The sequence below is a fragment of the Nomascus leucogenys genome, chromosome 7b, assembly GCF_006542625.1.
Source record: "Nomascus leucogenys isolate Asia chromosome 7b, Asia_NLE_v1, whole genome shotgun sequence".
In the NCBI taxonomy this organism is placed as follows: Eukaryota; Metazoa; Chordata; class Mammalia; order Primates; family Hylobatidae; genus Nomascus; species Nomascus leucogenys.
Window position 1 is genome coordinate 64,493,468 of NC_044387.1, and position 27,596 is coordinate 64,521,063.

A 27,596-nucleotide genomic window follows, 5' to 3' on the forward strand; every position below is an offset into this window, starting at 1 on the left:
AGGCTGGCCTAGGTGCCCTTCTGTGTATTCCATCTTTAACAATCTGAGCATCCTAATATTATAGGACTTTGCAGAGGATATTGAGATGATTCACAAGTGTTTTCCATACTGGATTGTAAGCACAAAGGCAGGAAGCACATATTTATTTGTCTTTGTATACCTGGCACAATGCCTAGTTAGAGTGGACATTTGAACAGGGAAAAAAATTTAAGTTCATGATTGTTCAAATATTTCATTATAAAGTACTTTAAAATTCTTAAATATTGAGAGTTTTGTTAAATATTTGAAGGTAGTAATTTCCTAGCTACCTTTATTTCAGTTCAGATGGCATTCATGCATCTAAGCACTCTCTTCGTATTTACTTAGACCAAGGATTGTGGAGTGTACATGTAATCTTGGGGTTAGAAAAGGAGGCAGAAGAACACGATTTTTTTCATGCATTTTTTTCCCTTATTCCTCTGCTCTTGGCTTTCCTTTAGTAAATATGTAGGTACATCTAGGTAAAGCAAATGAACAACCCATACAGCAGTATCAACCAGATTTGGAAACTCTGTTTTGTTCACAGGGTATTTTGAAAATGCTTATGAAGTCAGGGAGAAGAGGTCTTGTAGCTACCTCTCTACTTTCTCCTGCTCTTTACTTTGTACAGTAGCATCTGTGGTCTCATAATGAAGGGAGGGTTTAGAAGTCAGTATGGATATGCTTAGGAATGAGATAACTCTTATTTGATGTATTAGTTATCTAATGCTGCAAAAGAACCCCTTATTCCCTCCACCCCCCAAAACACCTTAACCCCCTCCCTTCAGGGGTTAATAAGACTCTCTTATTTCCCCCACCTCCAAAACACTTAATAGTTTATATTTTATTAACAACCCCAGAATTCATGGGTTGACTGAATGGTTTCTTTGTGGGTTACACCTAGGTTTATCCAGTTACATTTATTTAGCTGGACAATGCTAGAAGAGAACCAGTGGGGCTAAAGGTCTTCACTTACACATCTGGCAGTTGCTGCCGCCTGTTGACTAGGGCTGAACTAGCTTTTCTACGTGGTGATATTAGAGAGGTGTTGCTGATATTTTTCCCACTAATGTCTAATTTGTTTGTGATATAGTCACTATTTTTAAAAAACAGTGTAAATAGAACAGAGGTACAAAAAAGAGTATCTTTAGTTGTGTAGTTAATTTTAAAACTTACTGTTTTATGAAAATGAGTGAACTACTACTACATATAACATGGAAATGTCTCATTTTTTAATAAAAGAAACCAGATATAAATGAGTGCATATTGAGTGATTCCATGTATATAAAGTTAAAAATGATATGCAAAATTAATTTATGGTGTCTCAAAATAAGAATATTGCTTACCCTTGGGAAGGAAAAGAGGGGATAGTGATTGGAAGGGACACAAAAATGATGTCTAGAGTATTCTGTTTAGGTAATAACATGGGTACTTTTACAGTACTTGAATAAAATTTCTAGAACTGTATACCCTCATGATTTATTGAAGTGTGTACTTTTATATTCTTTCCGTAAGTTAGGACAGTAAGTTTAAAGACTAACCATAAAGAGATCTTAATGAGACCCTTGTCCATTCTTTTTTTTTTTGAGATGGAGTCTCGCTCTGTCGCCCGGGATGGAGTGCAGTGGCGCGATCTCGGCTCACTGCAAGCTTCGCCTCCCAGGTTCACGCCATTCTCCTGTCTCAGCCTCCCGAGTAGCTGGGACTACAGGCACCTGGCACCTTACCTGGCTAATTTTTTGTATTTTTAATAGAGACAGGGTTTCACCGTGTTAGCCAGGATGGCCTCGATCTCCTGACCTCGTGATCCACCCGCCTTGGCCTCCCGACCCTTGCCCATTCTTAAGCAATGTTAGTCTGCATGCAAGTAACTAGTTTTAGACCCGAAAGGCAGCAAATCATTGAAAATATCATTTTAAAAATTTACTATTGTTTTTAGTATTTTATGGTAGTATAACAAGTATATACTCACATATACAGGCACATCTCATTATGCTTTGCAGTGCTTCACAGATACTGCATTTTTAAGAAAAATTTATTTTGCAAAACAAATAGATGGTTTGTGGCAACACTGTGTCAAGGAAGTCTATCGATAAACACCATTTTCCCAATGGCATGTGTTTACTCTGTTTTTAAAGCAATAATGTATTGCTTTAAATAATGTATCACATTTTTAAAGCAGTAATGTATTTTTAAATTAAGATGTGTACGTTGTTTTTTTTTAGACATAATGCTATTGCACACTTAATAGTGTAAATGTAACTCTTAGATGCACTGGGAAATGTGACTTGCTTTATTGAGGTAGTCTGGAACTGAGCCTACAATATCTCTGAGGTACGCCTTTATTGAATAAGTAATGGCCTTGTATTACTACCCTTCAGGAACCCAGTAGTAATAAATTATATACACTTAGCCCTTCATATCCATAGGTTCCACATCCATAGATTCAATCAACTATGGATTGGAAATATTTGCCCCCAAAAATAAAAATAAAATGGATGGTTCCATCTGTGTTAAATATACCGACCTTTTCCTTGTCATTATTCCCTAAACGGTATAGTGTAACAACTATTCACATAGCATTTACATTCCATCAACTATTATTGTAAGTAATCTAGAGATGATTTAAAGTATATGGGAGGATGTTTGTAGGTTATATGCGAATAGTACATTTTATATAATGGACTTGAGCATTTGTGGATTTTGGTATTCACAGGGAAGGGGACAGGAACTAGTCTCCCACAGATACTGAGATATGACTGTATTTGCAGGGAGAAATCCTAAGAAATCACTTGATACGCAGAGAAATTTCTTTTTCATATATTTTATATACAATTCTAAGATGCTGAAATATGACCTTATGTGTAATATTGGTATTACCTATTTATTTTTGTCCTTTTTAAGGTTTTGCGTCCATTCCTCCTTCGTCGAATTAAGGCTGATGTTGAAAAGAGTTTGCCTCCAAAGAAGGAAGTAAAAATCTATGTGGGCCTCAGCAAAATGCAAAGGGAATGGTATGTGTTCTCAGATGTACTTGATAGCACTATTGATTCTTCCCTAAATTTCATTTGTATTTTGTTTTCCTAATTTGTGTCTTCATGGAATTCCAGTTTGCTGGATTGAACTCAACCTGAAAAGAGTTTTCTTGTCATGTAGTATAGGGCTTGCTCATTAAGTTCGTTATAGAAAGTTTTGGACCTATTAGATGACAGAATCGGGATGGAAGGCTCAATGAATCCAAAATTAAAATTGGGATTTAATTAAACGGGGTTCATATGAAACCATCTACTTGGAATTTTTAAAAAGGAAACTGTGATAGCACAGTGTGGGAGATACACGGTTCACTTAGTAGTTCATAAATACTGGGTCAGTGTAAAGTAGCTGCAGAAAAAGATACTGTTAGCCTTAATTTAATGTAAGTGTAGTGTTCAAAGGAGAGGAAATAAATATAGCTACCCTTTACTGGTCTCATCATATTTCATGTGTATTTAACTGCATACTTAAATTTTGATAAGTATTTGCAAGAGGCCAGAGTTGTTTGGTTAAAGGACTTAAAATCATATAGAGAGCTGGGCATGTTATCTGGGTAAGAGGTTATCTGTAGAAGGTGGTTGGTCCTAAATGTCCTCAAAACTTTTGAAAGGGTAGCAGATATTAGGGTTACCTTGGATGGCTCTAAAACAGAACTAAGATGAGTCAATGCTAAGGGAAGACAAATCTTTTTTAGTAAAACATTTGAGCGAACTTTATATCAGAATTGAGATGGAAAGGTCTGCCTTGTTTAAGCATAGATTGCCTAGGCTACTTATTTTGTTCAAAGGATCCAAGGCTCTAAAACTTTGATGCTTAGACAAATTACTCATTCTTTCATAACAATGTCTAAATTCTTAGTATACATTCAAGGCTTTTTATAATCTGGCCTTAGCTTATGGCTGTAGCTTCACAGACTTGCCTCACAGACATACCTCCCTCCCCCTGTGTATTTATACATATGTTTAAGTAACGTTGTATTCATATTATTCTCATCATCATGCCTTACTGTTTCATTATTCTTCCTGTCTTCTCAGATGTTAGGGTTCTTACCTAAATGCTACACTAGCTACGGGGTATGTAGTAATTGAATAGTGGCACTTCCTGTTGCAAAAAACTACAAACTAAAATTATGTTTAAAACTTACATTTTTTTAAGTTTTGCTTTATTACTTAAAAATATTATGTCTTACTGCTTTAATTCTACCCAAGGGAACTCTTTTTGTGCTTTTAAAATAATATCCTCAAGGCCCAAGGCGTAAGTATGAACATTATAATGCTATGGACAGTAAAGAAAAATGGAAGCAAAAAGAAAGAGGTTACAGATGTTAAATTCCTAACCATACCTAGGAGTTGATGAGTAGTTTCTTATAGATATTTGGGGGTTCATGTGGGGAAGGGGATTAAGTATGTAAAGTGTCAGGGATTGATCAAGGAACATTTGAGCTCTAAAAATATTTTTCTTCTTTGAATAGGTATACTCGGATATTAATGAAGGATATAGATATACTCAACTCAGCAGGCAAGATGGACAAAATGAGGTTATTGAACATCCTAATGCAGTTGAGAAAATGTTGTAATCATCCATATCTCTTTGATGGAGCAGAACCTGGTCCACCTTATACAACAGATATGCATCTAGTAACCAACAGTGGCAAAATGGTGGTTTTAGACAAGCTGCTCCCTAAGTTAAAAGAACAAGGTATCTGTTAGCCGTATCAGATTATCAAAACTGTTTTAAAATGCTCATGTTAAAACAAAGGAGCACCATACTTTGAAATGACTGCTCTGATGCTTTCCAAAGTTGAAGTGTAGAACATTAAAAAAACCTATTCATTATCTGAGTTCTGACCCCACTCCTGATTTTAGGCCTTAAGTCTCTTAGAAGGTAAGCAATAGTTAGAGCAACCGTACTCCCTTGATTTTGGGAAGAGTTCATACTTTATATATACTTTCCTAGAAATTATAGCTTTCTGTCATAAAATGTGAAGAATGCACCTCCCTCCCACACATGGTTACCAGATCCATTGTTAGACAGTGGTGGTGTGTTCATGATATTGTTTTTTAATTGGTGGTGTGTTCATGATATTGTTTTTTAATTATTTATGTGGAGTTTTAATTTAATAAGGTACCATGTACATGGACCTGAAACATTTTTATTTGTAGTATGCTGACTTTTTATATGAAAATGGGTATGTCTGTGATGTGTGTTTGGGTATATTTAAATTACACGAATGTAGAAAGAACTTAGAAGCCAGCTTCCAATTTTAACTAATAAAAACGTTTTTAGTCTGCTATACCCTTCCTCCTCCCAGATTATTCGAAGCAAACGCCAGACACTATAGCCTTTCATAAATTATTATATATCTCTTAAAGATACGAAATATCACTGCAATAGTATTAAGTGTACAGATTCAAGTTTGTGTTTCTCTCTATATTTTAATAAGAATGACAGTTGGACCTGTAGATGAATCTCCTCTATGATACTATCAAAAGCATATTGTAAGAGTTGTCAGTGAATGGGTTTACTTTTTCCTTTTTATACCTTTTTGTAGAGATAGGTTTTTAAAAAATGCTTTCCTTGAAAGCAAAGTAATTAAAGGAATTAAATTGGTGGGGAGGAGTGGCAGGAACTTGGTGGGAATACTCAGATATTAATGAAAGGTATATTAAACTCTGCAGGGAAAATGGAGATTATTAAATATCTCATGTCTCAGCACTTTCTGGAAGGCTGAGGTGGGCAGATCACCTAAGGTCAGGAGTTTGAGACCAGCCTGGCCAACATGGTGAAACCCTGTCTCTACCAAAAATACAAAAAAAAATTAGCCAGGCGTGGTGGCATGCACCTGTAGTCCCAGTTATTTGGAAGGCTGAGGCAGAAGAATCAGTTGAACCTCGGAGGCAGAGGTTGCAGTGAACTGAGATGGCGCCGCTGCACTCTAGCCTGGGTGTCAGAGCAAGACTCGTCTCAAAAAAAAAAAAAAAAATTCTTATGCATTTGAGGTGCAGGAACGTGTGACAACAGCAGATTGTCAGCCTCCTCTTCTAGGACAGGATCACTTCATAATCATTACTTTTCAAAATGATCCTTTGTCTTGATATATTCTACTGAAGGTATTATGTAGCTGCCTAAAGAAGTGGAAGGCAGTCAGATAATTTGAATCATGTCAGGTAAGTGGTAAGTGAAGGATAGTCACTGTAGATATATGAGGCACCTATTATGGTCCTTTGATCTGGAATGGGTCTTCAGAACCAGGCTGAGACCAGGAGTATTAGGTGTGTGTTGGAGGTTTGGGGAGTCATATGCATTGAAGAGTTGTTGTGAAGTAGTGGAAGGTTATTTTTAAACATATATGTTGCAACAAGATAATGATTATCTTACCCTTTGGGATGGCAAAGCCTTCGAGACCAGAGGCAAATATGCTTTTCTGTACAAATGTTACCCTTTTTTATTTGTGCCATGGTGAGAAAAAAGTGGGAAATGACTGACTTGGATAATAATGTGTAGATTTTTTTCCCCCCTTGTAACCAAGTAGGTAACTTTCGAATTAAGGATAATTGGTTAGTCTTAGTTTTGGTTACCCTTAAATTTTTCGACTTTTGAAGCCACTGATAATAGATTATTATATTCCCCAACAGGTTCACGAGTACTAATTTTCAGTCAAATGACAAGGGTATTGGACATTTTGGAAGATTATTGCATGTGGAGAAATTATGAGTACTGCAGGTTGGATGGTCAGACGCCCCATGATGAGAGACAAGTGAGTAAAATATGGGGAGGGAGATAAAAAAGAATCAGATAAACTTTTTGACAATCATTTTGTTTTATCCATAGGACTCCATCAATGCATACAATGAACCAAACAGCACAAAGTTTGTTTTCATGTTAAGCACGCGTGCTGGTGGTCTTGGCATCAATCTTGCGACCGCTGATGTAGTAATTTTGTATGATTCTGACTGGAATCCCCAAGTAGATCTTCAGGCTATGGTAAGAGATAACAAATAAATATATTCTGTGCTTAGTAGATGCGTTAGTTAGGGCAAGATAATTCTACAAATATCAGTGACTTAACCCAGTAGGATTTTATTTTTCTCCAGTCTAGTGGTTCAGTGAGAGTATATTGAGGTGATCTTCCATCTAAATAAGGGTATTTCCATCTCAGGGATCTGCCATATCTTAGGACCCTGGAGTCCTCTGCTATACTGCATCCAATTGGCAGAAGGGGGAAAGGATAGAGTTGGGGATTTCTCAGGAAATTTTTTATGGGTCAGACCTTGAAAGAGCCTGCTTGTCTCTCCACCCCCTTGATCAAACAATTGGACAGAACTCAAATCATGTAGCATAACTGACTGCAAGGGAATTGGTAAATTATAGTATAGTTGTATCACAGGACCAAAGAGAATTGGGTTTGATGAGCAACTAGCCTGTCTTCCACCTTAGTTATTTAAAAGAACACCTGTGTGAGAGTACCTGGTCAGATCAGGAAGATTATTTTTAGATTCAGAGAATTGATACTGCAGATTGGCCTGACCCATGATATTGGTGACCATAAATCCAATTTTAATCTCTGTCATTAGTCACTTTTTTTTTTTTTTTTTGAGATGGAGTTTCGCTCTTACTGCTCAGGCTGGAGTGCAATGGTGCAGTCTTGGCTCACTGTGACCTTTGCCTCCCAGGTTGAAGTGATTCTCCTGCCTCAGCCTCCTGAGTAGCTGGGATTACAGGTGTGCGCCACCACGCCTAGCTAATTTTGTATTTTTAGTAGAGATGGGGTTTCACCATGTTGGTCAGGCTGGTCTCAAACTCCTCACCTTCAGGTGATCCACCCACCTCGGCCTCCGAAAGTGCGGGGATTACAGGAGTGAGCTACTGCATCCAGCCCATTAGTCACTTTCATCTTGTACTCTTACTAAGGGTGACTGGGGAAAATTGACCAATTATTAGAAATAAGGGAGTTTTTTAGGAATGTAGTTAGCAAAAGTGAAACAAATTCATATTCAAATTAGTTTGACTACTTGTATGTAGTTAATTGGGTAATATTTAAAGATTAGAATTTTTATGTTGGCTAAGTTGTTTCATGTCACTTTGCCTGATAGCAGTGACAATTTGGGTTTGATTTAGATAGAAAAACATTTTGAATTTACACCTAGGAAAAAAGACTTAAAATCTTTTCTCATCAGACGTAAAAACTATAATTTTGTATATTGTTTGGAGACATTATGTGTTTTATCTCAGTGTAACCTAGCAGAATTCATCTGATTCCTTACAGATTCAGTGTTATTACAAATTTTAAGAAGTTTTGTACTTCAGAATATTTTAATTTTTTTTCTTAGCGTACCCATTTCATTGTTATTTATGTGACTTTTAAATTAAATTCAAAATAACATGGTAATTTATTTAGGATCGAGCACATAGAATTGGGCAGACCAAGACAGTCAGAGTGTTCCGCTTTATAACTGATAACACTGTAGAAGAAAGAATAGTAGAGCGTGCTGAGATGAAACTCAGACTGGATTCAATAGTCATTCAACAAGGTAAGCCATGGAACTTTAAAACTTTACCAAGTTGGATTGACACAACCTGTTTTTGTTTGAAAATCATCTTAGAAGATTCTTGTTACTAAGCATCCATTGAGTCAAGCTTGCAGCCAGTAGAGATGACTTGTATTGCAAATACAGTAAACTTGAGTTTTGTCGTTAAAAAGATGGATTTGGGCTCAGGACAGTTGAGGTTTGAATAATGACTCTGCCAGTTAGCAGTTCTCTCTCGTTACATGAACCCATTTCCTCATCTGTTAAGTGGGGATAAAAATAACTACACTTAAGGATTTTAAAGAATTAAAGGGGATAATGTATATAAAATATCTGACATTCAGTGTGGTGGTTAATAATTTATATGTACTAACTACTCTTGATTACTGTGGGGAAAACTGAAGAAATAAAAATCAAAGAGCCTGATTTTATTCTTTTTTCTTGTCTGCAACTTTTTGAGTACCCACCAGATGCTAGGCACTGTTCTTGGTGCTGAGAATTCAGTGGTAAATGGAACATATAAGTATTCTTACTTTCAAAGAATTTACAATTTAGTTGGGAGAGAGAGATGAAGTAAACAAGGGTATAAGTAGGAGTAGGGGGTGAGAGTGGGATTTTATTTTGGATCAATTGAAGGAAACTTAAGTTCTCATTCCAGATCAGCTTTTAAGGATGACATAATTTATGTTTTCATGAAGCCTGCTATAAAGCTGATGATGGGAAATATAAAATTCAAGAAAAGGGGTGGGAAACTTAATAACTTCAAGTGTACATTGGTTTCCTTTGTAACTGCATTGTGAGCATATATTTACTATCTGTCTATAAAGCTGAAAGGCATACTGTTACATTGTTTACTGATTATGTAGGTATCTTGATTTTGTCAGTGTCTGGTTTCCATGTAAGAGAGTATTTTACATGTCTTTGGTATCCCTAATGCTATTCATAGTGTTAGCCATATGTCTGCATACCTGAAGACAATAAATTATTGCTTATTTTTACAAATCGTTTCCGTTAATAAAGTGTTTATTTTGTGCCAGGCAGTGTGCTGTATACTTAACATTTCATTTTCTCCTTTAGTCTTCATGCCAACTTGAGATGTTAGCATCAGAAGTAAAGGCTTTTGAGAGGTTAAATTACTTGTTCATTGTACATACAGCTGGGAAGTGACTCAAAGGGGATCAAGAACTTTGTTAACTCTTAAGTGTTTAATTAGGAAAGTCTCTGGGGACTTCTTGAGGCTGCCAACCCATGAGGTTATCTCGTGGGTGATATAATGGCTAATGTTTTATTTTTCTTCACACATCCATGTGTTTTGAAATAGACCTGCCATGTGTTTCTTGTTCTCAGTTATTTTCATCCATGAAACACTTTTTTTTTTTTTTTTTTTGAGATGGAGTTTTGCTCTTGTTACTCAGGCTAGAGTGCAATGGCACGATCTCGGCTCACTGCAACCTCCGCTTCCTGGGTTCAAGCAATTCTCCTGCCTCAGCCTCCTGAGTAGCTGAGTTTACAGATGCCCGCCACCACACCTGGCTAATTTTTTTGTGTTTTTAGTAGAGACGAGGTTTCACTTTGTTGGCCAGGCTGGTCTCGAACTCCTGACCTCAGGTGATCCACCCACCTCAGCCTCCCAAAGTGCTGGATTACAGGTGTGAGCCACCGCACCCATCCGAAACACTTTTTTTAAAGATTAAAAAAACCTTAATTGATTGATTCATAATTAATTTAGAAATCTTGAGGTTTTTTACTTCATATTTACTGTGGCAATTTTTGGAGCAAACCTTCAGGCTAATAGCTTTCTTGTGCCATTTGTAGACATGTTAGTCAAACAGCAAGCCTTAAGTGCATACCTTTGTGTTACTGTTTTTTATTTGAGGGACATAATTAAAAACGAGAGTACACAAGCACTTTACATCTGAAGGTTCCCTTCCTTCCCAACTTGGAAGTAGTTTGTATAAGCATAAGAACATTTTGGTAGCAGTGGTAGCATCCAATCCAAAGAACATGCTTTGTGGATATCTCCTCACTTTCAAAGTCATGGATGTTTGGTTGTATATTCTATTATGGGTCCCAAACCATGATACAAGTATTTAAAGAAGTTGTTGAAAACTTGGATCTTTTTCCACTTACTTACAAGTTGGTTGACATATAAAAATCAAAGCTTTGTTTAGGTGTATGTGAGTGACCCTTGAGGAGGGTGAAAACAAGTCTTTCTGGGTTTTTGTTTGTTTTTTTATACCTGTATTTTTGAAAACACTAATTACAAGGTTTTCCAAATTCCTGCCAACTGAAAATCTTTGTTAATTTATTAATGGTGAGTTTCTTCGATGATCAGATACATTTTCTCACCAGGTGTGGTAGTGCATGCCTTTAGTCCTAGCTACTTGGGAAGCTGAGACAGGAGAATGGCTTGAGCAGGGAGTTGAAGGCTGCAGTGACTATGGTCCTGTCATTGCACTCCAGCCTAAGCAACAGAGCAAGACTCTGTCTCAAAAAAATAAACGAATAAAATAAGTTTTTAGGAGTTTCAGTTCTTCTAGAAGTTTTCTTTAAAAAGAAACTGATGTTACATATTTCAGTTCTGTGTAAAGTTTGGCCTATGTGAAGAATTTTTTACTTTACTTTTCTAAGGAGAAAAAGCTGATTTGGGGAGTATTAGTAATAACACTTTTCTGCTCGTCAGAAACTTGTGTATATAATGCTTCCATCTGTTGAAACTTGTAGGTTTTTGAAAATTTCTCATATGCAGCTTTCACAAAAGATTATATTTCGTTGACACAGCATACAGCAGGGTTCATTATATAATACATAAGCTTTAGGAATGTTTTGTATCTTACCAACTGAAAATTTGGCATTAAATTTAGTGCAAAAATGAAAATTATCAGATGTGAATAAACAGTAAACAGAAATGATTGACATTTGAGAAAAAATTATAAAGCATTAAACCTTACATTTAAAGTTTCAAGTTTCCAGTAAAATAAAGTCTGTTCAATTAACATTATACAACACAATCTTTTTTCAGGGAGGCTTGTGGATCAGAATCTGAACAAAATTGGGAAAGATGAAATGCTTCAAATGATTAGACATGGAGCAACACATGTGTTTGCTTCAAAGGAAAGTGAGATCACTGATGAAGATATCGATGGTATTTTGGAAAGAGGTGCAAAGAAGGTGAGATGTAGATTAAATAATGCTTTTAATATAGAATGTTTTAGACCAGAAACAGGAAATATCTGTTACATTGATGATAAATAATTTTATTTCCTTAAAAAGAAGCTTTTGTGTATGTGAAGTTAATTTATTTTGACTGCAGTTTTCATGCTTTCTTTGTTGTGAATCTAAGAAGTTGATTGTTTTGTTCTCTAGACTGCAGAGATGAATGAAAAGCTCTCCAAGATGGGCGAAAGCTCACTTAGAAACTTTACAATGGATACAGAGTCAAGTGTTTATAACTTTGAAGGAGAAGACTATAGAGAAAAACAAAAGGTAATTTAGAAATAGGTTTGGGTTACATGAAAGCTTTATTTTACTGGAAACTTGGAATTTTAAGTGTTACTGTAATGTTTTGTAATTTTGCTTAAAACAGTAGTCATTTTTGCCTATTCACATCTGAATATTTTCATCATTATGTAAAATTTAATGCCAGTTTTTCAGTTGGTAAGCTCTGAAATATTTTTAAAGTTTTTGTAATGAAGTTTGTGGTATATGTTTACAGTGAAATGTATTCTTGTATGGGATGAATAGTAATTTGGGATGGTAATCTGATTCGTTTTATTTTAAACAGCAGAATTGGCTGGTAATAAAGGGAAAAATTTCTTAACTTCATAAGTAATACTTGGTAATATAGAGATAAATTGAAAAATACCCATAGATTAGAAGAAAAAAATAATTGTACCCAGTGTTTTTCTTGTTAACATTTAGGTCTATATCTTCAGAATTTTTTGTAGGCTAATTATGTGTCTACACTTTTCTCCTAGTTTAGATTTATACCAAACATTCTGTAGCGTTTCTCCCTCATTTAACAGTTGTTCCTTTAAGCAAGAAATACTGAATGCTTACACTGTTGACTAGACACTGTCTTGTGTTAATTATATACATAATATTGAGCAAAGTATCATAGTCTCCACCCTCATAGAGCTTATAGCCTAGGATTTTGTGAATATCTTTCTATTTACAAACATCCTTCTTGATGATGATTTGTTACTGTGTGTAATAAAAGTCGGTGATTTGACTTGTTTCCCACTTGCTAGATTGCATTCACAGAGTGGATTGAACCACCTAAACGAGAAAGAAAAGCCAACTATGCCGTTGATGCATATTTCAGGGAAGCTCTTCGTGTTAGTGAACCTAAAGCACCCAAGGTGAGTTGACTGACACAGCATAAAAATATCTAAAAATTTTGAAAATGTAATTTTTTTCTTATATTCTTGCAAAAAGATTGATAATTACATTTTGTGTTTCTTCTTTTTTTTTGAGACAGAGTCTCGCTGTGTTACCAGGAGTTCAGTGGTGCGATCTCAGCTCACTGCAACCTCCTGCCTCAGCCTCCCGAGTAGCTGGGACTACAGGCACCCGCCACCACCCCTGTAATTTTAGTAGCGATGGGGTTTCACCATGTTGGCCAGGATGGTGTCTTGATCTCTTGGCCTCGTGATCCGCCCGCCTTGGCCTCCCAAAGTGTTGGGATTACAGGCGTGAGCCACTGCCTCTGGCCTACATTTTGCATTTCTTTTTTTTTTTTTTTGAGACAGAGTCTTGCTCTGTCGCCCAGGCTGGAGTGCAGTGGTGCAATCTCGGCTCACTGCAAGCTCCGCCTCCCGGGTTCACGCCATTCTCCTGCCTCAGCGTCTCCGAGTAGCTGGGACTACAGGCGCCCGCCACCACGCCCGGCTAATTTTTTGTATTTTTAGTAGAGACGGGGTTTCACTGTGGTCTTGATCTCCTGACCTCGTGATCCCCCTGCCTCGGCCTCCCAAAGTGCTGGGATTACAAGCGTGAGCCACCGTGCCCGGCCCATTTTGCATTTCTTTAGAGTGTACTCCCTTCTGTCTTTAGTTAACATTTTTTAAAAATTAATTTTGAATCTGTGCATTTAAAATTGAGATATAAATTCAGTTTTATTGAAAGATGCATTCAGTTGCTTGCAGAATTGGCTGTCGTGGTTTATGAAGTGAGGACTAAGGGTACATTTAAAACAAAATTTCTTTTTTTATGGATAACACTTATTTTTGTTTTTCTTTAGGCTCCTCGACCTCCAAAACAACCCAACGTTCAGGATTTCCAGTTCTTTCCTCCACGTTTATTTGAATTACTGGAAAAAGAAATTCTGTTTTACAGAAAAACTATTGGGTACAAGGTAATTGAAATTATCTGCCTTTCTGTTCATTCCTATCCAGAAATTATGGAAGGTATAAACATTAGTTATAAATATTTATCTAATTTGGACCTAGTGTGAAAGAATACTGCTTTAGCCTAGTCTAGTTATATATATGAAATACATAAACTTGGGTTTTTTTTTTTTTTAACAAGAAAAAATAAGACTTCATGACCAATCTAGTTTGTTTTTAACGTAATAAATGCAATGTATCAGTGTATTTTCTTTCCTGGTTGAATCGAAACTTGTGAAATGTCAGTTAGTTGGTTCATCACATGCTCTTTAAAATTTACTGATTTGATGGCATAGAAAAATATCTTTTAGGTACCTCGAAATCCTGAGTTGCCTAATGCAGCACAGGCACAAAAAGAAGAACAGCTTAAGATTGATGAAGCTGAATCCCTTAATGATGAAGAGTTAGAGGAAAAAGAGAAGCTTCTAACACAGGTATAGTCTTTAATCAGTACAAACTGTAGTAACAGTTTGTTGTAAAGGACTGTGTTAGGTTATGTTGGGGCATAAAAATAAATACAGGTTTCTGCTTTTAAAGATGGAATAATTGGAGACAATAAAGCATGGGCATGTGGATAAATGCTCCCTCTGATTGTCACTAGTTGAGAAGACTACAGATTTTATTACTCTGGCTTGGTAGAGTGGGTATCCTTTTCATCACCTTACTTTGAATGTTCCCGTCTTTCCTATGAATTTTCCACATTGCTACCCAGTCACCATTTTCAACTATAAATCTTGGCTTGGTATTTTTTAATCATCCTTTGGTATTCATCAAGGTCTTTCAGAATCTGGCCTTTGACTTACCTTTAAGCTTTATTTTCCTTCCATTTTTCTACTTGCTCATATTTTTGCCCTTTATGTTATTCACTCTTTCTGGCCAACTGCTAGTAATCCTTCAAAGCTCAGTGAAACTGTCACCTTTTCATACAGTGTTCCTTGCTCTCACCCACTCATATTTAATTGCTTGGGTATTTGAGCAATATATAATGTGTTGTCAAAAGTGTACATTTACGTACATGAAAAGTTACCACTCTAAAAGAACTTAATAAATAAACTAGCAGCAATTGAAAATTTGTTTTTGTAATATTTAGAAGGTTTGCTAATAGCATGTTTTCTGAGTTTAATGTGCTGTGATTAAATATTTTGTTTCTGTTCTGTGAAGGGATTTACCAATTGGAACAAGAGAGATTTTAACCAGTTTATCAAAGCTAATGAGAAGTGGGGTCGTGATGATATTGAAAATATAGCAAGAGAAGTAGAAGGCAAAACTCCAGAAGAAGTCATTGAATATTCAGGTAATTCTTTTAACCAGGCTGTTGGAGTTTAGTAAGAGCTGTTGGAAGGTTCTTGTCTTCCTATTCTGAATTATGTTGTGATTAGCTAATTTTGTCACAGTGTAGTTAGTACCTTCTTCATTAGTTTTTACAAATTAGAAAATGTCCCGTTCCCAGAAATGGCATAATGGTTTCCTTTTTAAAAATTTTTTAACCCTAGCTAACTGTAGCCACAGCAAAGAAAATCAGAATAAGTCACTGGATAATTGCCCTTGCATTTTAATCTTAATTTCTCTCCATAATTTCAAGTATTATGTGTTGTGTTTCCTCAAGTCAGTTGTATCATTAGGTTAGTATGTGAGGGTATGCTGTGGTGAGTCTGCTTAGAATAGCAGACATTTAAGAATTAGAAGATAAATAATCCAGTTGATCCCTTTTTTTTACATTAAAGAAATAAAAATATAAATGATTTGTTTACTTTGTCCAACTTTTACAGCTGTGTTCTGGGAAAGGTGCAACGAGCTCCAGGACATAGAGAAGATTATGGCTCAGATTGAAAGGGGAGAGGCGAGAATTCAAAGAAGAATAAGCATTAAGAAAGCACTTGACACAAAGGTAATTTGCTTGTTAATAAGTTAGGTAGTTAATAAAATAACTCCTAGCTGTGAGTATGAGAGAGTGACTTTTTATAAAAGGAAAAGAAGTAAGGGTTTACCATTTAAAATTTCTTCAGAGTAGCATTCAAACATGGCATGGTATTGTCAGCAGAATTTACCTATACAGTAGACTGATAGATCTGAGTCAAAGACACTAAGATTAGCTTTTTACTAAGTAGAATCAGAAAGTCTTAGTCTGTATTTCTCTTTATAATAATAAAGACTATAAAGGTGTTTTAGGACAAAGATTATATAAAGCAATTGAGGTGCTCTAGATAGAAAATTCTGATTTGAAATGCAACATTTTAGCTAATTATACTAAAGCTGAGTTTGAAAACAGATTATATAGGATTTGTATTTTATATAATATAAAATCTGACTTTCATAGATTGGACGGTACAAAGCACCTTTTCATCAGCTGAGAATATCATATGGTACTAACAAAGGAAAAAACTATACTGAAGAAGAAGATCGTTTTCTGATTTGTATGCTTCACAAACTTGGATTTGACAAAGAAAATGTTTATGATGAATTGCGACAGTGTATTCGCAACTCTCCTCAGTTCAGATTTGACTGGTTTCTTAAGTCCAGAACTGCAATGGTGAGTGCTCAGGGCTTTTTTGTGTAATGTAGCAGAGTTCAGAGTAAGTGTCATCTTTGGTATTCTTTAAGGTGACCTTAAAAAAATGTATGAAGTAGACTTTTGTTACAATATTGTTAGTATCACAAAACCTAATACCAGAGATAACTTATAAGTTTATTGGTCCTATCCCTTAGTATCTTAGGCCTTTAAACATCACTATATGATAAGACTAGCTTTTCAAGTTCTAAGTGGGAGGAAGTATCAGTTTCAACTTCTGAGTGTTACAACTTTTTGGTTTTTCCTTTTTTTTTTTTTTTTTTTTTTTGCAGCGGCGTGATCTCGGCTCACTGCAAGCTCTGCCTCCCGGGTTCATGCCATTCTCCTGCCTCAGCCTCCATAGTAGCTGGGACTGCAGGTGCCCGCTACTGCGCCCGGCTAATTTTTTGTATTTTTAGTAGAGACGGGGTTTCACCGTGTTAGGATGGTTTCGATCTCCTGACCTCGTGATCCGCCCGCCTCGGCCTCCCAAAGTGCTGGGATTACCGGCGTGAGCCACTGCGCCTGGCGACTTTTTGGTTTTTCAAATGAACATATTTCTATAAAGAAAAATGGCCCTTGCATTCAGGCATCTGCACATCGGAATGCTGAGTCTGTATTATTTTAAGATGGCTTATTGTAGTGAAACACTATTTTTGTACTGATTTAGTGCTAGGTTTTGTTTTTATTCCCAATATCTTACTAACCATTTCTGACCAAATAGCCCCATTTCTAATAACCTAAAATTTGAATTCAGAAAAGTTTAGCTTTGTTGGATTGCTCCTTTTCTTCCTTATTTCACCACCATTGAACTTTGAGCTTCAGCTTGTTTTCTGCCAGATGAGGATAATGCTAATAAGTTCTGTAGTCTTAAGTTTGGGATATTCCGGGATAAGCAAAGTTGAAACATCTTTGTGTTTGTTTATAGTAAGATTTCTCTGTATATTTAAAGTAAAATGTCACTTTGTAAGACAGTGGATAGTTAGCAGTATTTTCATGTTTGACTACTGAAAATTTTTTTTCACTAGACATCACTGTTTTGTGATACCCAAGTTCGGGAAATGTAGTAAACTTAAATACATGAAGCTACTTTGAAGATAAAATACTGTATAAATTTATAATTAGAGAAAAGATCCAGTTGCTGAAAGCTTATTTCTTAAGTGGGAACAATTTATAGAGTTAATAAAGAATAATTTTATAGTGATTGTAACAAGACAGTGCCATGCTAATTTAACTAGTACAGTACCATAATTTAAAACTGTGTTACTTCTTAACATGTTCCATGTTAAGATGCACAAAAAATGATAATGTATTCTTCTATCTATATACTATTTCTAAGCCTTGTGTGGTGTATTCTATAGAGTAGTATTTTAAAATTATTTTACTGTAGTTGTGTGTGTAGTAGTATCACTTACTATAAGAAAAAAATAATTTTGCTCTATAAGAAAGGGAGCTGCTAACCAGCAGCCATGCAAATGGACTTCTCTTTCTTTCAGGGTTATCTGCTACTTCTACGTTATACTTTAAATCTTTTCTGGAGGCTGTATGTCCAGTTTGCCAGAGAGAGTTGAGGTAGAACTCATCGTAGACTTCCATGGCTGGTTTTCCAAAATTGGAAAAGGTGCCATGTGATTGATTGACTACCATAATTCTAGTGATACTTTGAAGGGAAAGATTATACACACCTGTTAAAGTTCTTGTTGTTTTTGACCCTCACATATGTGCACTATTAATCTTTTTAAGTTTTGGATATAAGTAGCACAGTAGTTCTCAGACATACACACTAAGTAGCAGTATTGCATATGTTCATTTTTACTGCTTTAACTCCTAAGTGAAGGAAGAATTTTTGAAGAATACACAGTAGTTTGGCTTTAAAGATTGGAGTAAAAACATTATTTACAAATATCTTGCTTTTAATCTTCATAGCATGAATTGTGTATGAAAATCAGTTTTTTTTTAATTAGGGATGTATTAGTGGTTTTATATATTATCCTATTAAAACATACCTTGTTTTAAAATTGAAATCATGAAACTTGTAGATGGAAAGTGCATGTACCGTGTTTGTTTATAATTTAGGAGCTCCAGAGGAGATGTAATACCTTAATTACTTTGATTGAAAGAGAAAACATGGAACTAGAAGAAAAGGAGAAGGCTGAGAAAAAGAAACGAGGACCAAAGCCTTCAGTAAGTATTCATGAATATGTAAATATGTGGATTATGTAAATTTCCCCTAAGTATTTAACACTGCTTGGCTGTCATTGATGTGTTAGTCCCTGTTGTCCACGCCCCCCCATTGCCTTTACTTTTTTTTTTTTTCCCCTTAAGGGAGAACCCAAGCTCATAATTTGAGATTCTTCCACTTTCAAATTTAGGTAGTGGTATACGTTTTTTATTTTTAGTTTTTATGAGTAAGTATATGTATTTATAGGTTACGTGAGATATTTTGATACAGGCATGCAATAAGTAATAAGGACATCAGGGTAAATGGGGTATTTATCACCTCCAGCATTTATCCCTGTTACAAACAATTTAACTCTTAGTTATTTTAAAATGTATAATTAAATTATTTATCGCGGTAATCACTGTGTTGTGCTATCAAATACTAGATCTTAGTCACTCTTTGTATTTATTTGTATCCATTAGCCAGCCCCACTTTCCCCCACCCCCACTACCTTTCTCAGCCTCTGGTATCCATCCTTCTCTCTGTCTCCATGAGTTTAATTGCAGTTTTTAGCTCCCACAAATAAGTGAGAACATGCCAAGTTTGTCTTTCTGTGCCTGGCGTATTTCACTTAATAAACTCCAGTTCCATCCATGTTGTTGCAAATTACAGGGTCTCATTGCTTATGGTTGAATAGTATTCTATTGTGTGTACATACCATGTTTTCTTTATCCATTTATCTGTTGATGGACACTTAGGTTGCTCCAAATCATGGCTACTGGGAATAGTGCTGCAGTAAACATGGGAGTGCACATAGCTCTTTGATAAACTGACTTTCTTTTGGGTGTAAACCTAGGAGTAGGGTAACTCTTATCTGTAGTTTTTTGAGGAACCTTCAAACTGTTTCCACGGTGATTGTACTAATTTGCGTTCCCACCAAAAGTGTATGAGGGTTTCCTTTTCTCCACATTCTTGTCAGCATTCGTTATTGCCTTACTTTTGGATAAAAGCCATTTTAGCTGGGATGAGATGTTATCTCATTGTAGTTTTGATTTGCATTTCTCTGATGATCAGTGATATTGAACAGCTTTTAATATGCTTGTTTGCCATTTGTGTGTCTTCCTTTGAGAAACATCTGTTCAGATCTTTTGCCCATTTTTAAATCGGACTGTTAGGATTTTTTTCAGTAGAGTTGTTTGAGCTCTTACATATTCTGGTTATTAATCCTTTGACAAATGGGTAGTTTGCAGATATTTTCTCCCATTATGTGGGATGTCTCTTCACTTTGTTGTTTCCTTTGCTGTGCAGAAGCTTTTTAACTTAATGTGATCCCATTTGTCCATTTTTGCTTTGGTTGCCTGTGGGGTATTATTCAAGAAATCTTTGCCCAGTCCAGTGTTCTGGAGAGTTTTCCCAATGTTTTCTCGTAGTTTCACAGTTTGAGGACTTAGAGTTAAGTCTTTAATACATTTTGATTTGATTTTTGTATATGGTTAGGGATGGGGTCAAGTTTTCATTCTTCTGTGTATGGATATCCAGTTTTCCCATCACCATTTATTGAAAAGACTGTTCTTTCTCCAGTGTATGTTCTTGGTACCTTTGTCAAAAATGAGTTCCCTGTAGATATATGGACTTATCTCTGGGTTCTCTGTTCTTTTCCACTGTTGCACTTATCTATGTATCTGTTTCTATACCAGCACCATGCTGTTTTGGTTACTATAGCTTTGTACTATAAGTTAGGTAATGTGATTCTTCCAGTTTTATTCTTTTTGCTTAGGGTGACTTTGGCTATTTCTGGGTGTTCTGTGGGTACATATAAATTTTAGTATTTTTTTTTTCTATTTCAGTGAAGAATGTCATGCGTATTTTGATAAGGATTGCATTGAATCTGGATTGCTTTGGGTAGTATGGACATTTTAACAATATTGAATTTTCTAATCCATGAACATGGAATATCTATTTTTTTGTGTCTTCAATTTCTTACATCAGTGTTTTATAGTGTATCGCAGAGATCTTTCGCTTCTTTGATTAATTCCTGGGTATTTTATTTCACGTGTAATTACTGTAAATGGGATTACTTTTTATTTTTCACATTCTTCACTGTTGGCATAGAAATGCTACTGTTTGTCGTATGTTGATTTTGTATCCTGCAGTGTCACTGAATTTGTTTATGAGTTCTAATAGTTTTTTGATGGAGTCTTTAGGTTTTTCCAAATGTAAGATTATGTCATTTACAAATAGGGCAATTTGACTTCTTTGTTTCCAATTTACATGTCCTTTATTTCTTTCTCTCGTCTGATTGCTATACCTAGGACTTCCTTGAAATACTCAAAAAGTACAAATTTAGCTTGACTGGGTTGTGTGGGAAAAATATGTCTTGATGATATGGTAGTCCTTAATATGGGGCTTCATGAAAATCAGGAAAGTATGTCTCGTAAATGCCAAGTGTGTACACATCTCATTGGGAATACAAGTTATACTTTTAGAATAATTTAAGAAACATTGGAAAAGCAGTGGTATTATGACTTTTACTGTTCGTCTCTAAGCTTTGATTATTTCAGTGATGTTTTAGCAACGTGAAGACAAGCACTTTAAGGGAAAAAATGTTACTTAATAATAGTTAATTTAATAAAAAATGATTAATTTATAAAGTCATGAATAAATGAGTATCTCTGGATAGTATTTGGTACTTATGTAACTGCCTTTTAAAAACTCAAGTGTTTCTGACTACTCTTTTGGGAAGCTTGCATTTATTTGATATTGATTTACTACTGTTAATTGTGCATTCGTTTTATGACGTCATTATTAACATTAACATTTTTTATTCTGTAAGTAAAATAAGTAGGTAAGATTATTTTGAGGCTTTATAGTTTGCTTTGAAAGATTTATATTGCCTGGGGGAAAAATCTCATACCTATTACTTTGTAGTAGTTGTTATTACTAAAGTGTTATAATGTGTCTGCAGCTGTATTTCATGTTTATATTAGTCTTGTGAAAAGTAATCCTTCTGTCTGTTTGTAGACACAGAAACGTAAAATGGATGGAGCACCTGATGGTCGAGGAAGAAAAAAGAAGCTGAAATTATGAATATGTTTTCGTTTCATAATCACTAACTTTAAACCAGTAGTTCTTTAATTTACGGGTCTTCATAAGATGTACTGTACAATGCTCAATTGTTATGTCATTTAAAGACATCAGGTTCATCTGTTTACTGAGCTAGAAACATAGTATGTAGTTTCACTTTTTTAAATGCAACAGCTGTGCTGAAATTTTTTTATCATTAACACTTGAAGTAATAAAATAGGCTTCATTTATTACTGAGTGTTTCATTTGATTTATTTTTCTATTGTAGTTCCATTTGTGAAGATTGTGACTTTTTGTTTATTAGCTATGATTTCTACACTTGAAAGGCTTAAAAACAAGTTAAAAAGAAAATTGCAAATAACATTTGTCCCTTTCAGTCTTCACCTAGTTGTGTAATTATTTTAATTCACTTTGCCTTTGCAGAAATTTGGGTATTTTCTTTGTAGTGCTATTGAGTCTCATCTGGAAAGATGATATAAATTGCATTCTCTTGCTTATGTGGGTAGAATGGGAAAAGAAGGCAAGACAAAGTATACTTAAATTCTATGCATATTTCTGTTATGCTTTCTGTTTTTTTTAGTTGATTCTGAAATGAATTTGCCCTATTCTTTTGAAAGAATGGCCTTTTAGTTGTATAGCCAAAGACATTTAGTATTTTCTGGTTCCTTAAGGTATTACTGTACCATTTTGTAAAAGGAATATTATTATTATTATTTTTAATTATTTGGTAAATATTTTGTCATATGACCTTCTGAAGCAGCCACAACTTAGATAATGTCAGAACTAAGGTGATTTTTTTAATTTTGAAAGCCCAGCCAAAATGAGATGTGAATTTGTCATACTGTTACATTGAAATTGGTAACAATATATCCCCTCCCATTTTGAGTTTTAGGGTAAATGAAAATTTTATTGTATTTTAAAGTAATTTCTAAGTGTTAGCAAGACTGACTATAATTCCAGTTTCTGTTTTCTATGGATAGACTTGATAAACTGGAGACCCTAAAGTGGGAATACCCAAATTATAGTGTCAGGATTTTAGCTGTACCAGAGGCCTTTATGTGCTACACATAATTTGTATAAAATTTTATATGTGCAGATTGGGTACATAAACAGTTCTCCATTTTTCTAAGGGAATGCAATAAATGTAGCATCGTGAATAAATATAACTTTTATAATCCGTAAAGTGGTCTTTTCTTTCCATTTCTTTAATTTTTTTCTCAATTTTTATTCACTTTTTCCTTTAGGACACATTTCCCTTAAATTTCTATTAGTAGTTGTTTTCATCTGCCCTCATGTAATTGAAGATTTAAAAAAAAAATTCTGGTACCTGCAGTATTACTAATACTGCTTAATTTCTTGAAATGTGGAATTGCTGCTGTTAATGTCAAGCAAAACGCAGTATTTATGGCAAATTGTAAAGTAATTTGAATTTATTTAGTGCTCCCTCAAAATTAACTTTTTAAATACTATGTTAGATTCTTAACAGTTAAAGGTCTAATACATGCATGAGGAATGGTTACTTTTCTCATGAAAGGAAGAAGAATTTGTAAGAGTTAAGACCTCAGTTTGGAAGAAATTGAAAAAATGTAAGGCTGAAGAAAACTTACGGAGGTCACAAAAGTGATGTTTTCAAGAGGAAGAGAAACTGGAAGGGAGATACACAGTGGAAATGCAAAATGAATCAAGTATAGTGCTAGCCCTGAGAGCTTAGGGACTCAAATGGAAACTGTGTGAAGGGAAACTCACTTGAAAAAAAGCATGAACCAGCTAGGCCCTGCCACCACTGTGTTGGGCTGAGTTCACACATCTGTTTTAACCTGTCGGTTCCCTGTCACTTCTCTGGCTTTCCTCTCCTGCTAAGCTTTTGTTTCCTGGCAGTAATTAAAATCTTCTGTCAGTGCCACAGCTACTACTGCTACTGGAACTGCCATAGCCACCTTGGTATTGTGGTTTGGCAAAGTATTGGCCTCTACCACCATAGGGGCCAGAGCTTCTGCCTCCAGAGTTTCCTCCCTTCATGGGTCCAAAATTTGAAGACTGATTGTTGTCATTGCCAAAATCATTGTAGCTTCTACCACCTCCAAAATTGCTTCCATCATTACCAAATCTATTATAGCAATCCCCACTGCCACCATATCCACCACCACCACCATGGCTGCCACCAAAGCCACCACGATCACAGAACTTGATGACTGTATTTGTGACTAATTGTATAATAGGTTAGTTTCTGTTCTGTGGAAAGTAAAGCATTCCAACACAGAGTTTCAATGTAGATTTTTTTGTTTTGTTTTGTACCCATGCTGTTGATTGCTAAATGTTTTAATATTCTGGTCATGATACTGAATAAATGTCTTTTTTTTTTTTTAACAAAGCATGAAAGATTGCTTAATTGTACATCTGACAAAGTGCTGGAGGCTATTATAAAGTATAATTATGACTACTTTTTAAGAGACAGGGTCTTGCTCTGTCACCCAGGCTGGAGTGCAGTGATGTGATCACAGCTCACTGCAACCTCAAACTTCAGGGCTCAAGTGATCTCCCACCTCAGTTTCCCAAGTAGCTAGGACTACAGATGTGCACCCCCATGCCCAGCTAAGTTTTTTTAGTTTTTGTAGAGATAGGGCCTTGCTATGTTGCCCAGTCAGGTCTCAAACGCCGATTTCAGGTGATCCTCTTGCCTCGACCTCTCAAAAGTGCTGGGATTACATGTGTGAGCCTACATTCCAAAGTGCTGGGATCACAGGTGTGAGCCTACCCCACACCTGGCCTACATTTTAAGTTTTTCATAAAGTTGAGAGAAGCAAATCTTAAGCATAGATACAGGTTGAGCATCCCTAATCAAAAAATCTAAAATAAGAAATGCTGCAAAATTTGAATGCTCATTGGGGCATTTCTGATTTTTGGGTTAGGGATGCAGAACTGATAAGTATAATGCAAGTATTCTAAAGTCTGGAAAATGCTAAAAACACTTCTCATTCCAAGCATTTCAGATAAGGATTGCTCAGTCTGCCCTTTGAGTATTTAATATATGCCGATTGTTTGAACTAGTCTGGATTTAATTATATAAATGATTATATAAATGATCTTTGGCTTAGTACCTTTCTTAATCTCGATTTTAAAAAGCATTATAAAACACCCCTGTGGTTTTTCAGAAAAATTCTGAAATCTTGAATCTAAAAAACAAATCTTTTTGAAAGGATGTGCTACTATATTTCAAACCAGTTGTTTTGGAGTAGAACATTGCTAAAAAAATAGGTACTAAGAAGGGTAATTTAAACAGTAGATTAATGACACAAGGTGGATTGATGAACTCATAAATCCAAATGAATGGAATGCTGTATTAACAGTAGCTGTTACCAAACTATATACATATTTTGTATATGTACATAGCTGTTACCAAAATATATCTTTGCCTGTTGGAATCTGATGTCAAGATCAAAGGTGATGGCATCCCTCAGATGACAGATAATGGGCCAAATATATTCTTGGTGTGGAGCAGTGCTGCAGAATTAACTTCCTGTGTACATCCCAGAATCGTTTTGGATCTGTTAAGGTTTTTATTAGAATGATTAAATAGGCTTTTGCAGCATTAACTTTACAGTAGTTACCAGAAAAGACTATGCTACAAGAACCAAAATTGAAGAAAGAAGAAAAAGACTGAAATGCTATGATTTTTAATGAAAAAAATAAAGAAGTGGAATAGTTTCTCCATAGGCATAAGAGGCAAAGCATTGTTTCAGAAGTGGACTGGCACCTCACCTGAGATACTCAAGACTGGCAACATGGGTCTTCATTCTTTGTTATCACTGAGATTCCCTTGTGTCCTGAGAGATTCCCTAGCTCTAATGACAGATTTTTTGGGGGGTAATGAGGCTATGAGAAGATTGAGGATCTAGGTGCTTGCCTCTAATTCTACAGCATACAAGGTGTGTGGCTCTTATCTCTAGGACACCAATATTTAATGTTGCATATCACGTATCTCCAGTACAAGAAGGAAGTTTATCAGAATTTAATGTTGGAAACTTTGTAATATAAACAATGTAAACACTACACTGACAAAAATATTTTATTAATACAAAGAATATGCATATAGTTTGCTTACTATAGAAATTCTTGTTTTTGATATTGTAGACAACCCAAAGGAGTTTTTATGTATATAGATTATGAATAAATTGGGAAAAGAAATAGAGATAAGTAGAGATTATTTCATTAAACTTTTGAAGTCGTAATTTAGTTCATGTGATTATTGGTAAACTTTTCTTTATTAGTCTTCCTCAATCACTGAAGAACCCAGGATTCAAATACAATACTTAATGGAAACACTTTTTCATCCCAAACTAAAGCCTGCCCTGAAAGCCGAATTCACTGTGAAATCTGAGATGAAACTCCAGGGTTATTATGCTGGCCAATGGAAGGTGTCACCCCTCTTGAGGTGACCTTAGGGTGGTCTGCAGACATCACTGGAGTGGACAAAGAGATGCCTGGGTGGTTGGGGAAAGGGTAGATCATAGACAACAGTAGCCTCTTTCTAGAGCTCAGTTGCAATAAACACCACAGTTAGTCATCAGACACACTGGCAGTTCTACTTATTCCCATGTTTCAAAACTGGAGAATTCTAGCAAGGACTAAGCACTGCTTCTGTAGACCATCGGTATTTCTCCATGGCTCTTTAAATTTTTGTCAAAGCTTCTGTGCCTCATGCAGACTAGTGACTTTTGAGACAGAGTCTTGCTCTGTCACCCAGGTTGGAGTGCAGTGGTGCGATCTAGGCTCACTGCAACCTCCGCCACCCAGGTTCAAGCAATTCTCCTGGCTCAGCCTTCCGGATAGCTGGGACTACAGGCATGCACCACCACACCTGGCTAATTACTGTATTTTTAGTAGAGACAGGGTTTCACCATGTTGGCCAGGCTGGTCTCGAACTCCTGGCCTCAAATGATCTGCCTGCCTCCGCCTCCCAAATGTTGAGATTACAGGTGTGAGCCACTGCATCTGGCCTGATGCAGATTGATAATTTCTTGAGTGAGGCAGTGCTGTTGCCTAGTAGCAAGGCTTAGCTGGGTGAGAAATTACTAGCTGCCTTCAGAAGTGGATCTCTGCCCTGAAGTTTACCAGCAGCCTGCTTTCCTTGATGCCCATGCTGGCTGGGTGTAGGGATCCTGAGTGGAGGGAAAAAGAAGAATACAGATGATACAGATTTGCTGTGCAAAGGCGGAGTTCTTACTGGCTCTTCCTCACAAACAGGCTGGTGATTAACTGACTTTCAGACTCCTTTCTAGGAGGTGGCAAGGGGCTATCTAGTCATCCTAGCTTTGCAAGGAGTAACTTTTTTTTTTTTTTTCATTTTGTATTCCCTTTAATCCCCGTAGATGGATAGGTTTGCTTTCTTAGTATGCTTTCCAGTTGTAGGAAGGTCTTTTCTCTGGGTACTGGCTTTCCCCCAGCCCCCTATTATTTGCGCTCCCCCTCCTCCCCAGCCACCTCTTTCCCTGGTAGCCAACTTGATAAAATTAATGGCACAGATCTTGCAGAATACTCCTTGCAGAATACTCCTACCAATCTAAGTGCTGCAGATGCCACAGTGCTTTCTTCTCACCCTTAATAGTCATAAGTTAGAGGGAGCTCCTTCAAGAGTACGCTGAGTTTAGTTTCTTCATAGCAGGAACTAATCTTTTTAAAAAAAATTATCATTGGGCTCCTTATTGTACCTGGACAGTACTGGGACTGGGTGCTTGATAAGAGAATGAATAGTTAGGTAGTTACAGTGACCACAGGCACAAGGTCTCCCCAGGCTCACCTTGACGCTCTGATTGGCGGCTGCAGACCCAATCCGCAGG

At 36.0% G+C, this 27,596-nt stretch overlaps 1 protein-coding gene across 1 annotated transcript in view; it reads left to right on the plus strand.

Moving 5' to 3' along the window:
• SMARCA5 (SWI/SNF related, matrix associated, actin dependent regulator of chromatin, subfamily a, member 5) overlaps window positions 1-22,942 on the plus strand; it is a 41,879-nt gene extending 18,937 nt beyond the window's left edge. Inside the window, exons 10-24 of the mRNA XM_003257759.4 lie at window positions 2,923-3,032; window positions 4,523-4,749; window positions 6,687-6,808; window positions 6,883-7,035; window positions 8,450-8,582; window positions 11,602-11,750; window positions 11,946-12,065; window positions 12,830-12,940; window positions 13,822-13,935; window positions 14,278-14,400; window positions 15,128-15,260; window positions 15,736-15,854; window positions 16,284-16,496; window positions 18,591-18,698; window positions 21,697-22,942. Coding sequence (XP_003257807.1) covers window positions 2,923-3,032; window positions 4,523-4,749; window positions 6,687-6,808; window positions 6,883-7,035; window positions 8,450-8,582; window positions 11,602-11,750; window positions 11,946-12,065; window positions 12,830-12,940; window positions 13,822-13,935; window positions 14,278-14,400; window positions 15,128-15,260; window positions 15,736-15,854; window positions 16,284-16,496; window positions 18,591-18,698; window positions 21,697-21,762 — 2,001 coding nt within the window. The 3' untranslated portion in view covers window positions 21,763-22,942. The remainder of the gene's footprint in view (window positions 1-2,922; window positions 3,033-4,522; window positions 4,750-6,686; window positions 6,809-6,882; window positions 7,036-8,449; window positions 8,583-11,601; window positions 11,751-11,945; window positions 12,066-12,829; window positions 12,941-13,821; window positions 13,936-14,277; window positions 14,401-15,127; window positions 15,261-15,735; window positions 15,855-16,283; window positions 16,497-18,590; window positions 18,699-21,696) is intronic.
• Window positions 22,943-27,596: the final 4,654 nt, after the last annotated feature.